The following is a 12,997-nucleotide window of genomic DNA, read 5'->3' as shown; positions in this document are numbered from 1 at the left end:
CTAAAAACCAGAAAATACATCTTTAAATCCTCTATGAATATTGAGCCTGCAGCTACAATGAAACTCTTCTGTTAGGAGGGGTGAAACAGTCTCCAGATGAAAGTAGATTTTGAAAAATTTTTAGAGCCCAGGGGTTCATTTTTAATGAGCCGTTACTTTAAGTACTGCATAAAAAATACAAGAAATTGATAGTCCATTTAGCCTGCACTATACCTAATGCAAAAGTCATTAAGAGGCATTATTCTTAATGTTTATGATATGATCAGTAAGTGTACAAGTCTCTTTTTTTAAAAAGTCAGGCATGGCCATGTATCTCGTGTGATGCAGTTTTTAAACACCTACACTTAATACAGGAATATTATACTGTGAACTTACTGCAGGAATATTGTACTGGGAACACTGCAGCTTGTGTTAACACTGATCAAATCAAAAATACACAAACAGAAAATAATAATAATGGAAAATATCAGCATTTGTTATACTGTACCTACATAGGATAGCATGGCTTTCATTTCTTCATCGCTTCTAACAGTAATTCGGTCACCATCCTCATCTTCATCTAACAAAGAAACAATAGAAGAAAACAATGGAAGTTTTAGTATGTAATGTTATCAGCTCAACTTTTAAAAGTAGATAAAAATATGAAGAATGTATAAGCCAACTATAAAGGCAACCAGGCACTCTGAAATAATACTGTATAATTTCAAGCATTGATTAAGTTTTGGCAGTTTCTTTCATCAGAAATACTAGAAATTTAAAAAAAAAAAAAGTTTTCCTCCATCCAAAACCTTCTGGTCTTGCTGTCAACCCCACCTCAACTTACCTGCCCTGTGTCACGTTCCTCCCACCCTGTCCCCATCCCTGTGACAAGTTACAGACACCTCTGCTCCTTCATGACCCGGCACCGCTGACATAAAAACTATCATAGGATGCAAATTTGCAACGTTTATAGAGATTTAGATGAATTTTGTGATCAGCCTGCATCTCTATTCATCGTGTGGGTGAAGAGGCAGCAGGAGCAGCGTCGCCCGGGAATGGAGGTTTCATGGTGACAAACGTGGGGACAAGGGACTTGTGGTACAAAGAGGCTGCTTCAGCGCCCGTGGAAAGGGAGCAAGATTCTGCTCCCGCAGAGCAAAGTGCTTGCAAAGAATTATTAACATGAAGACGTAAAGGAATAATAGACTTTCCAAAGACATACGGTGGGATTTGGCAGGTACGGATTTACCAGGGGCGCTCAATCCCCCCCATCAGCACCAGCTCCAGTGTCACAAACGGCGGATGCTGAGACATCTCGTGTGGTTCCTCCACCCTGTCTGGGCCCGGTCCCCACGCAAAGCTCGCACGGTGTCACCGACGGGACAGCTGTGCCAGGGGGGCAATGGGGCCCTCACCTCCAAATCAGCTACAAAATGGTGATTTCTTTTTATTGCTCTAGCTTTGGGGGAGAAGGGAGGGCTTAATGATCTGTCTCCAGTTCTTGCCTGCTGCAATTTAAATATCTTCCTTAAATACTTATAAAAAAAAAAAAAAACAACACAAAAAACCAAACACCACACCCGAGGCACACTGGTGTATACCCCAGTTTTACATTTTTGGTTTTGTTTGTTTTTTTGGGGGTGGTGGATTTGTTTGTTTGGTTTTGTGTTTTGTTGCTGTTAGTTTTTGGTTTTCCCCCCCTTTGGAGACGGAGCTCTTTATAAATAAAACAATCACAGAACATCCAACCAATCCCAAAGAATGGCTGACAAATTCACATCCTTTTTGGCCAGAAAAGATCTATTGCAGGAATCTCGAGCACACAGGCCCATGCGAATTGGGATATTTAAAATGCCCCAGACACCCACCTCTTCCTGAAGACTGCTGTGATTCAGGACACATCCACACAAGTGAGGACGGACGGAGCAGAGCAATCCTGCCCGTGCTCCAAGCTGCAAGTGAGCGGGTCCAAAAGCCGCTCTGCCCGAGCTAACATGCGCTGGGACACCACGGGCAACATACACACCGCATTTCAAATGCCTATTAAATATTGAAATACATGGAGATGAGCTGGTGCATTTGTATGGTATCAGGACCGGAGCAGTCCGTCTGTCTGTCCGTCCCATGTCTATAGACATACTGTGATATATGTGGTCTCTGCAATCGCAGTCCCTGCGTGTTACATCAGCACCAAAAAGTGCTGTGATGCCCTTGGATGAAAACTCACTCTTGCTCCTAGCTATGCACAAGAATCTGGGAAGGGATCTGAGTCAACACATTAAAATTATCCACGAAAACGAGTTTGATTGCTTTGCCTCTGAGAACCTTGCAGGTAATTTCTAGGCTATAAGGAAAAAAAAATAAAAAGCAAAGTAATGCAAAAAGAGCAAATCAACAAGAGAAATCAGAGAAAAATGTAACATAAACCTCTTGGAATTACACTTTAAAAATGTAGTGGAAGAGACCTATGGGACACAGAGGAACTGGATAGAACTCTTACATCCTACAAGAGCCTCGTCTTGTGGAAATTTAACTGGTGAACCGCCAGATTGCTACAACTACTCGCTGCCAGCCTGCAGCGAGTCACGAATGATGAAAAGATTAACAAGAATTAGTGGATGGAACCCGAATTGCTTCCTTGCCTGGAAATGTTTTAGGGAGAAAGAGGGAGGAGCTGTAAAACCGCTGCCTGGCCCAAACCCAAGTCCCCATTGCAGCGCGGAACGGGCTAAGAAAGGCAGAAGCAGCAGCTGTTGGAACAGTGAATGCAACAAATGCCGCGAATCAACAAGAGGGATCAGAGTAAAATGCAGAAGAGAGGAAACATATGACAGAGAAAGATGAATATATGGAGATAAAAGCCACTAAATGTACTTGGCTTGAGGGAATAGACTGAGCTGGGAGCACCAAAAGGGGGAGGGTGGGGGAAAAGTGGAAAACTCTTAGAGCCCCCTTACAAAATGTTTATAAATATCACCCCTTATTCATTTCAAATTATTAAGAAATTAACTCTGAAGTTCTCAGAATTGCAAAATTTCTGAAGAGAATAAATTAATAATCGGTTGACGAAAAGGCAGGAAAAAGCCAAAAGGCATTAAAAAAGCCAAATCTAAACCAGCCAGGCAATGCTTGCAAAGAGCAAAACCAGAAGAACATCTCCCTCGTATCTGCGCAGAGATCCCCTGCCACCCTACCAGGACATTTCAGCAGAGCCCAAACCCGAACTAGATACAAACACACGGGCTCAGAAAGACTTCCAGGATCCTCTGCTCGCCTAGAGCACAGAACACGATTTTCCAGCACATTAAGGAAGCAAAAGTAGAACAACAACAACAAAAAAATCCTACGTACTGGCTGGATTTTGCTAATGTCGCTTAAAATGGAGGAAGAAACCCTTGCAAGATACCAAACAGAGTGCAGCAGATGGCGAACAAATATTATGAAGCAATCTTAGCAAAATCTGCAGCGTGTCACAAATATAGAAAATGGCAGAGTTTGGAGAAAAGGATCATAACAGGCCATATGTTGTGAGTGATTTGAGCTGTAGCGATGTGTAATACAACGGTAAAATCCACATAAAGGTCCAAGAGTAGGAGAACTGCAGCCCCAGGTAGGAGCTGCAATGGCTGGTTCACTGTAGATAACAATAACTGAACAAACGGCGGAGCAGCCTGCGCGGGATGGCAATTACCCACAGCTGAAGAAGCAACGAAGCAGGTGAGAACAAAGCTTAAACCACTAAAATCCAGGCACTTGATATGGAAAAAGTAACCAGGAAAAAAATCACGCATCAATATACATAACATATTTTAGATGCCAGTTAAATGGCAGGGGAAATGGGTTTGTGCAGATGTAAATGGCAGACTAGAGACACGAGCTGAAAGCACAGAAGCAGATGTTAGAAGACACGACGATATAAGTATTTCCAGGAAAAGTTCTACACATGGTTACCATTAATATGGGCTACTGCCCTGATTGCAGCGACTGCTACTGGCGCATGAAGTTCAACCAAAGCTAATGTGTGATGTGGGAGGTATGGAAAACAAAATATTAACAAATCATAAAAAAAAAAGAAAAAAGAATGGCATGCTCTGGAGCCTGGTTTTGCTCAGGTCTCTTTAGAAAGTCTTGTTTTAAAAAGCAGGGCAGGAGAAACGTTGAGGCTATGGAGAAATAACACTTATAATCTCCATTCTTAGGTTGCTGGTGTTTTAGGAAAACACTAACATGAAAAAGAATAAAAAGCACTAAATGGTACTTTAAGGACCATAAAACAGTATCTCATTTGATTATCTACATGCAGAATTATCTATAAAGCTCTAAAAAAAATGGAGCATTGCTAATAAGATTGCGAGGCCCTGTCTCGTCATATCTGCTCTCTCACCTTCAGCATCGCTACCTGACTCGTGTAACACTCCCAGTCCCCTCCAGCACCTTCTTGCTATTTCATCTCTATCAAAGCAAAACAGTTACATAGGAAAAAAAAAATAAATAAACATTAAAAGGGAACAGCAGGAGCCCTCTACACTTGGAGAGAATGCTACTTGGTATCTTATCCCCTTAGACACAGATGTTTGACTCGCCTTTGCAGCTTATTGTTCTCCAGATAGGACAATCCTCCAGGAATCCCCTCAAAACTCAAAATAAACAGGGTTCAAAGAACAGAGCAGGAATAGATCTTAGCAGATATAAGCCTAAACCTGCACTAACAATCACCGAGAGCTTCTCTAACTCAGCAAAACCACAACACAACCCCCTTCATGAGGTGCAAGTGCCACCATGGACACCCGCAACCGACGGCTTTTTCTGCTTCGGCCCAGCAGAAGGAAAAACGGCAAAAAAAGGCAAACTAAACCCACAGCAGTCAAAACCCAGACATCTGTTCCAGTGAACGGAAACATTAATTTCTAATATGCTGCTATATTCGGCACAAAATCTGGATGTTGTACCGTATTTCTGTAGAAGCTGCTGCACTTTTGGTTTCTTCCAGTGGAGGATTAAAATTTTAAACTTAGACCTACAGGTACTTTATAATTTTCATTTAATTTGAGCAATATAATTGCAGTGAGGAGCCAGAGCACGGTAAGGTCATGCTGGTAATTAAAGCTATATTGTAGAAATATGCTCATTCAAGATGTGATTAAATAATAAAATATTGCTTACTTCAGTATCATCATTAAATTTGCATTAATGCATAAATATTTAACTGTAACGTATAATGAACATAAACATTATTTATTTAAAAAATGACAGCTCTATAACCTGACAAAGGAGACAGTTTACACAAGTCATACTTACACTCAAATGCTGTTGTTGTTGCATCCGGCAAAACTTGACCGATGACATCCTAAAATGTAAAGAAGAATGAGCTATATATCAAATGGGAAATGCTTGAGATGATTTAGAGTAAATCACCTTAACTGGTCCCCAGTGCAGGCAGAAGATTTGAAGTCCTGTTGCTCACCACTGCCCTGAACTTACAAACTTTTAACACACAAACACAAATCGGTACAGATCACGGTGCTCTTCTCCTTCCTCTCCAGGCTACCTTCAGGAAAAACTGTTTTCTTTCTAAATAACTCAATCATACATGCAAAGAAGTCAGTGTCATCTGTTCTTGCAGTTTAAAGAAATTATTTTGTCCATAGGTTACAGAAAAACGCATATTAACTCATCGAGGCAAGTCATAAAACCAGAGGGTTTTTTACTTGAGAAAGAATATTTTCTCCCTCAGCCCTTCTGCTTAAATCACTCCAACTCCTCCTTGCCACCTCCAAAAAACTGCCCTGGTCCTCCCTCCCATCACAACATAACCTCATCCCATGGCTCCATTCCCACCTGCAGCTCCTGAATAGCCGGATTTAGGGCTCAATTAAATATAGGAGCTGTGAGATCGAAGGCATTTTTGCCGTTTCCACCCCAGAAGCGCCGGTGACGTGGCGGGACCAGCAGCTGCGCGGAGCAAAACATTCCTCTCCACGCCGGAAAGTTTGTGGGACTCTTTATTGTTCTTAATTGTGACTGAAACTTCTTTGGGTATTTTAACCTTATTTTTCCCAAGGCAGCCGTTGTATTTGAATCCATCCGCCAAGTTTTGAAGGAGTGGAAGTACAAAGCTAGAAGGCAACCGCAGCCTCGGCGGGATCGCTGTCTTAGGGGAGGTGTGAGCTGCACATCCGCAAACCCGTTACAAAACAACACTTTAATTTTTTCCTTTTTTTCCTTTACATAAAGCATTTACTCAAAACTCAGTGAAAGAAAAATCTCTGCTCAGACTGAAATCATGGCGACCTCGCAGCGTATCTGCTGCTGTCAGCCCTCGCGAGGCTGCAATATGTCATGTCAGGGCACGGCAGAAACGCACAGCGTGGGTTTTCTCCTTCCTGCTGCCTCGTTTCAGACAATCTCTCCACTGACAGTGTCACAAAGTGATTAGAAATTAATGAGCACCAGTATTTATGGCAGTACATACCCTGTGAGCATCTCGGGGTGCTAAGCACCCCCCTGTATCAAAGCTTTAGTGATCGCTGTCCTGTCACTTTTGTTTTCTCTATTTTTTTCCATTTAGTCTAAACCCAGGAAATTAAACATTCTGTGCAACGTTAAAGAGACTCAATTAATACAATGAGAAAGCAGGAAAAGCAGCCTCAAGACTTCCACACAGCTAACTGAAACAAATAGCACTTCTAAAACTTTTTCTTCTGGTACTTTCATTTCAGATGCTAAAATAAATCAATAGTAATTGAAACTATTAATTGTATACAAAAAGACAAAAGATGTGCAAAACAGGTTACCTAATGAATCTACCAATAGAGATTGCAAACTTGTGGAGCTGAAAATAAGGCGGAGGAATAAAAATGTTGTCAAATTAACACAAACTCTTCCGTTTTGATACTTGTACAGGGTTTGAGAGCTCTGTCAGTCCTCTGCCAACAGCCAGTCCAGCTGGACCCTCTGGCCCTAACACGAAATTGAAGTTTTGCCTAAACAGAAGACTGTGCTGTTAACTCATTATTCCTAAATCGGTTTAGTTAAACATTGAAAATTCCTCAGCAAATACACTTCAATGGTGTTAGATTTAAGCCACTTGTAAAACACTTTTATTATGTGGGCACACAGATGCTTCCACTAAATGGATTAAAAAACTGTTATCAGAAAAGGACCCCAGTTTTGGGGTATTTATGAACTGTATTTAAGAAGTGGGTGGTAAATTATTTTATATTTATTTTTTTCCAATTCAGAGTAACCTTTTCTGTACATTGGGATTCTTTAAAATGAGTGATAACCAAGTACATGAGTTTAAGAACTATATTTAGCGTTAAGACGAGTTATGGTGTAAATAGTTTAAAAGAAAACCCTACCAGTGGTCACAAAAACTTTGCAGCTTTCACGATTTCCATTTAATAGATGCACCTGAGAAAAGTGTGCCTTGCAGGAGCTGGAAGGGAAATCACAACATTGTGCTCCTGTTACCATATATTATTTTTATCACCTACATACAACTTCTATGCTCAAACACTGAGCAGACCTCTCAGTGACCCGAGCTTAAAGGATTACTCTAAATTTCAACAGATTACGCGTGACAATTTTTTACTATCACAACAGAGACCACAAGCAATAAAATACTACGACTTGCAGACACTGTTCAAGCGGGTTCACAGACACAGCAGCTTCTGTTTTAACGTACAAAAGTGAAAAGCCTCTAACAATGAAAAGAAAAATCAAGAAACAGCAGCTGAAGCAAGAACTCCAAAGCTGCTCTCTACAAGAGCTGTGGAGCACTTTTTTGGAGCAAGAAAGCATAAATGTGAAAGCATCACTTTAAACAACAGTGTAAATACTGAAATCATGGCCCTCAGTCTCATTTCTGTTCAAACTTGGTTTATCTCAGTATGACATCATGGAGTTATCCTGAATTAACACCAAGTGCTTAAATACTGTGGTGACAGCAAACAAACCTAGACAGCCTGATGAAAAAAAAACAACAAAAAAACTCATTGTAATTCCTTGAGTGGTGCCTTTAAAACAAATCTGTTTACTGGTAACTTGCAGGTCTGCAAAGCTGATACACACAGAGCATATCTAAAGTGACATTATGAAGAGCAGCTCTTAGCACCCAGTTTAAGAAGGTAATCCAGAAAATGCCCAAAGTAAAGCACAGAAGTAGCACTGCTTCCATGGGTTAAGCATTGTCCTGCCATGTCAAGGCCAAGTACCGGCACCAACTAACCTGTGGGTATCAGGATTTCTGTAATACCTGTAAGGGCCCCTTCAAGAGACAGAATTAGAACAGCTGAAAATTAAGAACTGAGTCATTTTTTTCCCAGAAAGGGCTGTCGGGCATTGGAACAGGCTGCCCAGGGCAGGTGGAGTCACCATCCCTGGAGGGGTTGAACAGACGCAGAGATGAGGTTCTCAGGGCCATGGGGTAGTGCCAGGGGTGGGGGAATGGTTGGACTCGATCCTAAAGGTCTTTTCCAACCAAAATGATCCTGTGATTTAGTGCATAAAGCATTGCACTGAGCATCAGACTCCTGACTCCAACATGTTATGCTATGGTTACAGACAGAATATTTGGTGACTCCACACCACAGCTTCTTCTCTGAAAAAGGGAGATGGAAATAACCTTGCACACCAGCCTGAGATGCTGCAAGGCTACACTCATTTGCAGTCACAAGGTTGTTCACACCTCTGGGATGCTAAATTAACAAAAACCATGTTAAAAAAAAATCCTGCTCCTCTCAAGGATAATTTCATGACCCAGGTCAGACCCACGTCTGCAGAGGAGCTGGGTGACCTGAACCACAGGTGATCTGTGGCAGCTGCATCTGCTCAAAACCACCATTAACGCAGTGATCTCAACCTGCACCATGTACAAGAGTAAACAGCACATGTGGGCACCCACCTGCTGTTGTTCTCTATAGGGCTCTGCTAAACGGAACAACCGCGCAAGGGTTCACTCCTCGCTCCATCGGCTGGGCTGTGAGTGCCTACAGCACAGGCAAGGGACATCACCAAACATTTTGTGGCTGTGTGCAACGTCCTACACAAACATCACAGAAGACTGGGAAGAAAATCGATGACTGCTGAATGCGAGGACAATGACAGAAACTGGGATTTTGTAAGAAAACCAGAAACGTACATGCCTGTCATGTTTCATCATCATCCACTGACTGGAGAAACTACCACCTATGCCACGAAACATGAAGCTCAACCTGCTTATAACTGGAGAAATACATTTTTAAAAGTCCCGTAGATCTGTTAGATGGCTGCAAACAAATAACTAAGTTGAGCATCAAAATTGTGTGCAGAGGGGGAAAAAAATCAGAAACCTCTTTCCTCAATGACTTCGATCGTGATGCAGAACAGGACAAGCATTGTGTCAGAACTACTTCAACATCTGTACTATTGTACTTCTGCTTATTCGAGATCTGGCTCCAAAAGGCACGCTGTCCCTTAGCATTGTATCCGAGCTGAATGCACAGGTTCATTTTAACTTCAGGTCAAAAAGCCACATGCTGGCCCCAGCTGCAACCTGATGGGGCAGCCACAGGAACTACAAGAAAAGCTGCAGGTGCAGAGCAAGATACGGTCTGACCACCGAGTTGCAGCTGTGCCGCCTGAAGCCCTTACTACAGCTTTACACACAGGTCCCCACACCCCCCTACCACCCAAACAAGGACTCCTAGAGCACCTGAAGGGCCAGCACCCTGTAGGGCCACAGCCTCAAAGTAAACTCCACATGCAGTTTAAGCTTAAGCAGCTCTTTTCTTCAACCCACTTGTTAATGAGTCTACACAGGTGGAGTTTAAGGCCCAAGCTGCTTTGATTCTGAAGCAACAAGGATGAAAACTAAAAAACAGAATGGTTTTGCAAAGCCATGACCTCAACCTGACAACATTTCTCTATTTACTTTTAATTAATACAACCAAACTTAATTTTTCAGTAATTCTGAAACACCAAAGGATAATCCACACATCAGCAATTATCTCACTTTATTCTGGAAAAAGCAGAAAACGTGAAGCAGAATGTGGAGTAAATCTGGCTCAGATTTGTGTCACGTGTCTTTAGGGTTGAGCAGGTTGTCCCCAGCTGGCTGTGTGACCACTGGAAACTTACAGCAATCTCCAAGGGAAAACCGCTCCTCCATCTGCCAAAAGTTCTGCTTCCTCTCCTCCATCTATAGAAAATCTTGGATAATGCTAAACGTTAGGAAGAATGAAACCTGGAACACCTGCCATCCGCTCCAATTACCTCTGCAGTCTTCTATAGACCCAACATAGAACATTTTCCAGCAAATCAATCCCTTAATCCTCATATCTTCTCGGTAAAATGCACTACATTGAAAGAGATCAGGAGAATCTCTCCCCAATATTAACAGAAAAATTTAAATATACACATGATCTGTAGCATAGGAAGATTTTTCTTTTGAGAAATAGGGGCACACGGAGTCTCTAGCTGAAATGTGTTACGTATGAAAGATGATGGGATCCTGAAGAAAATAAGTATGACCTGCACACCAGGATTAGATTTTTCTTTACGCTAAGGCTGCAATTAAGGAGCAACAGTGAGTGGGATTTCTGAGTAAACAGAGAATCCTCATATACTTGATGTGCAGATGGGGATAAAATAAGTCAAGTAGGGGCTGAGGGCAGCTCAGGGCAAGGAAAATGCAGCAAACCCATAGCACGGCAACGCACGAGATCATCAAAAGCAAGAACATCCACAGCCCATGTATAAAGCCCAAAGTTACCATGCCCGAGCCAGGGAGGCACTGTTCATAATTTCCAAATGACAACTTTTTGGATCACCCCAAAGCGATGCCCATGGCCCCTGGTGTTACCGCACTCGGAGGAACCGACCCGCAGAGGGTCTGGGACCATCGCTCTGCACCTCGGCTCCTGCTGACAACCCACCGAGAGCAAAACCAGCCCGTGGTGCAGCACCGGTACCAGCCCCCAAACCCGAGGGCACCGACCCAGCCCCAAACTCCTCATTTTCGTCAGCCTCTGCTTGAGCCACTTGCCCATTAAAACTTTCAGTTAGCATAAAGCCCATCCCTGAAAAAAACCAACCAACCAACCAAAAAAAAAAACACCAAAGAAACCAACAACACCTTTCGCCTTCCAGGAAGGTTTTTTGTTAGCACTGTCCCCACCCGACCTGGGTGACCGCTCGGTGCTCACGGCGCCGCAGACCCCGCGCAGCGTCCCCGTCCCCTCCCTGGGCACCGGGACCCACCAGCACGTCCCTGAAGAGCAGCTGAGGAGCCGAGTGAACGGTCCAGTCGACAGCCCCGCCGTCGGGGATCTTGATGCGGATGACCAGCGCCTGGCTCTCCATGGCGCGGGAGGGGCCGCAGAGCAGCCAGAGCATCCCCGCCCCGCCGGGCTCACATGCTGCGGCGGGGCCCGGGGCTGCTCGGCGGGGCCCGGGGCTGCTCGGCGGGGCCCGGGATGTGCCGCCCCACCTCGCCCACAGGAAGGACTCGCTGCCCCGGAACCAAAACGGAGGGGCCGGGAGGAGGGAGACATGGAGGAGGAGAAGGAGGAAGGGGAGGAGGGATCGGAGGCGGCGCCATGTTGGGGGAGGAGGCGCCCTCAGCGCTGTGACAGCCCGGGGAGCGGGAACCGCCTGAGGAGCGGAGAAGCACCGATTTTATTATTATCCCCCCCCCCCCCCTTATTATGCCTTCTACTTGTAACAGGAAACTCACTGTTGAGACAGCAGAGTCAGGCTCGGATTCCTGCGTTAATTAAAGAGCGTGCAAAGTCCTCAGTGCTGCCCATCTTCAAAATTCGGAGTATTGAGTTGTCCAGTAACAGCTTCTCTTTAAGGACTCATGGAGTGTTTCTCCTCAGGTTATCCAATCTAACACAGAAAAACACATACACTAAGAGAAACCAGTGCCGCAGTCCATACATCCCTGCCCAGGCCCTCCCAGTTGGACACAACGCAAACCAGTCCCTTGGGTACTGTGGCAGGGCTGCTCTGTGTTCTGCTCGTTACTGGAACATCCAAACATCGGTATTAATGTGCTTTAAGCAGTTTTGTCAATAGCCAATAGCTTTTATCTTTCTCCAAATCACAGAACACTCCCCTAAATATCTCCAGTGCTGATGTCAAGGTTAAATTCTTCCATCAAAGTCTTGCCCCATCAGTTCAGTGGTGCAGCTGAAAACAGCCCATTTCAAAAAGCCCATCTTAAAGCATCGCTCTAACAAAAGAAAATCCCTGTTATGTCCGGCTTCTTAAGCAGCAGAAAAGAATGGTTACGTGTTGGGGCATGACAGAGATGTAATCTTCCCACCGCAATCACATGCCATCATACGACGTGTGCGGCTTTTTTAAAAACCAGCTTTTTTGCCTGACAGAAGTCAGAGGAAGGTTCCCCATTCTGCAGCACTAAACTTTCCAGTTCTTTTAGTGGAAGAAAAGCATTAATCTCAATTGTCGGCTATTGATCTGTGTATTTTATCACAATCACATTATCATTTATGACAAACTGAACTATTTGAGTTATATTCTCAATTTAGAGGGAGAAAAAAATTGAAGGTATATTTAATTCCTGAAAGGTCTTCAAGCTTCCTTATATTAAAATTCTACTTTGTGCTCCAGGAAAAAAATAAAAAAAGGCTCTTTGAATGGCCATTAGCAGAGATAAATTCTCTCTCTGTTCAATAACTTTATAATTTAGTTCCTACACTAGAAATTAATAGACCTCCAGCTCCTAAGTATCTAAGGGATTGGTGCTGTCCACACAGACGCCTTTCTGCTCAAATGAACCTTTTACTCACAGTCCCCATGTACCTTCAGTCAGGTTCATTTCAATCAGATTCATTTTCTATTACAGTTTTAAGAATAGGATACAAAAATCATAGAATTTCTATAGAACTGCAATTTTTCTAAAATGTCTTTTTCATTTATAAGACTATGGGGAAAACCAACTCAATTTGCATAAATATTATGCAGCTTTTCTGGAGCTAATGATAACCTGTATCCCCCATTCTGATTTGTG

At 43.3% G+C, this 12,997-nt stretch overlaps 1 protein-coding gene across 12 annotated transcripts in view; it reads right to left on the bottom strand.

The window, feature by feature from the left end:
* The window catches only part of MAP2K5 (mitogen-activated protein kinase kinase 5), a 126,729-nt gene extending 114,483 nt beyond the window's left edge, over window positions 1–12,246 (bottom strand). For 3 of the 12 annotated variants that reach the window (XM_065076774.1, XM_065076775.1, XM_021299397.2), the window contains exons 1-3: window positions 11,221–11,480; window positions 5,278–5,326; window positions 492–559 (exon numbers count right to left, since the gene is read on the bottom strand). In XM_065076774.1, coding sequence (XP_064932846.1) covers window positions 492–559; window positions 5,278–5,326; window positions 11,221–11,355 — 252 coding nt within the window. In that variant the 5' untranslated portion in view covers window positions 11,356–11,480. Of the gene's footprint in view, window positions 1–491; window positions 560–1,847; window positions 2,015–5,277; window positions 5,327–11,220; window positions 11,482–11,695 lie in introns of those variants that run through there. The other 9 variants (XM_065076773.1, XM_065076776.1, XM_065076783.1 and 6 more) reach the window with 8 other exon arrangements.
* Between the last annotated feature and the right edge of the window lie 751 nt (window positions 12,247–12,997).

Source organism: Columba livia, chromosome 11 (genome assembly GCF_036013475.1).
Source record: "Columba livia isolate bColLiv1 breed racing homer chromosome 11, bColLiv1.pat.W.v2, whole genome shotgun sequence".
NCBI classification, from domain to species: domain Eukaryota; kingdom Metazoa; phylum Chordata; class Aves; order Columbiformes; family Columbidae; genus Columba; species Columba livia.
Note: the sequence above shows the minus strand (reverse complement) of the source record. Positions and strands in the feature narration are given on the sequence as shown.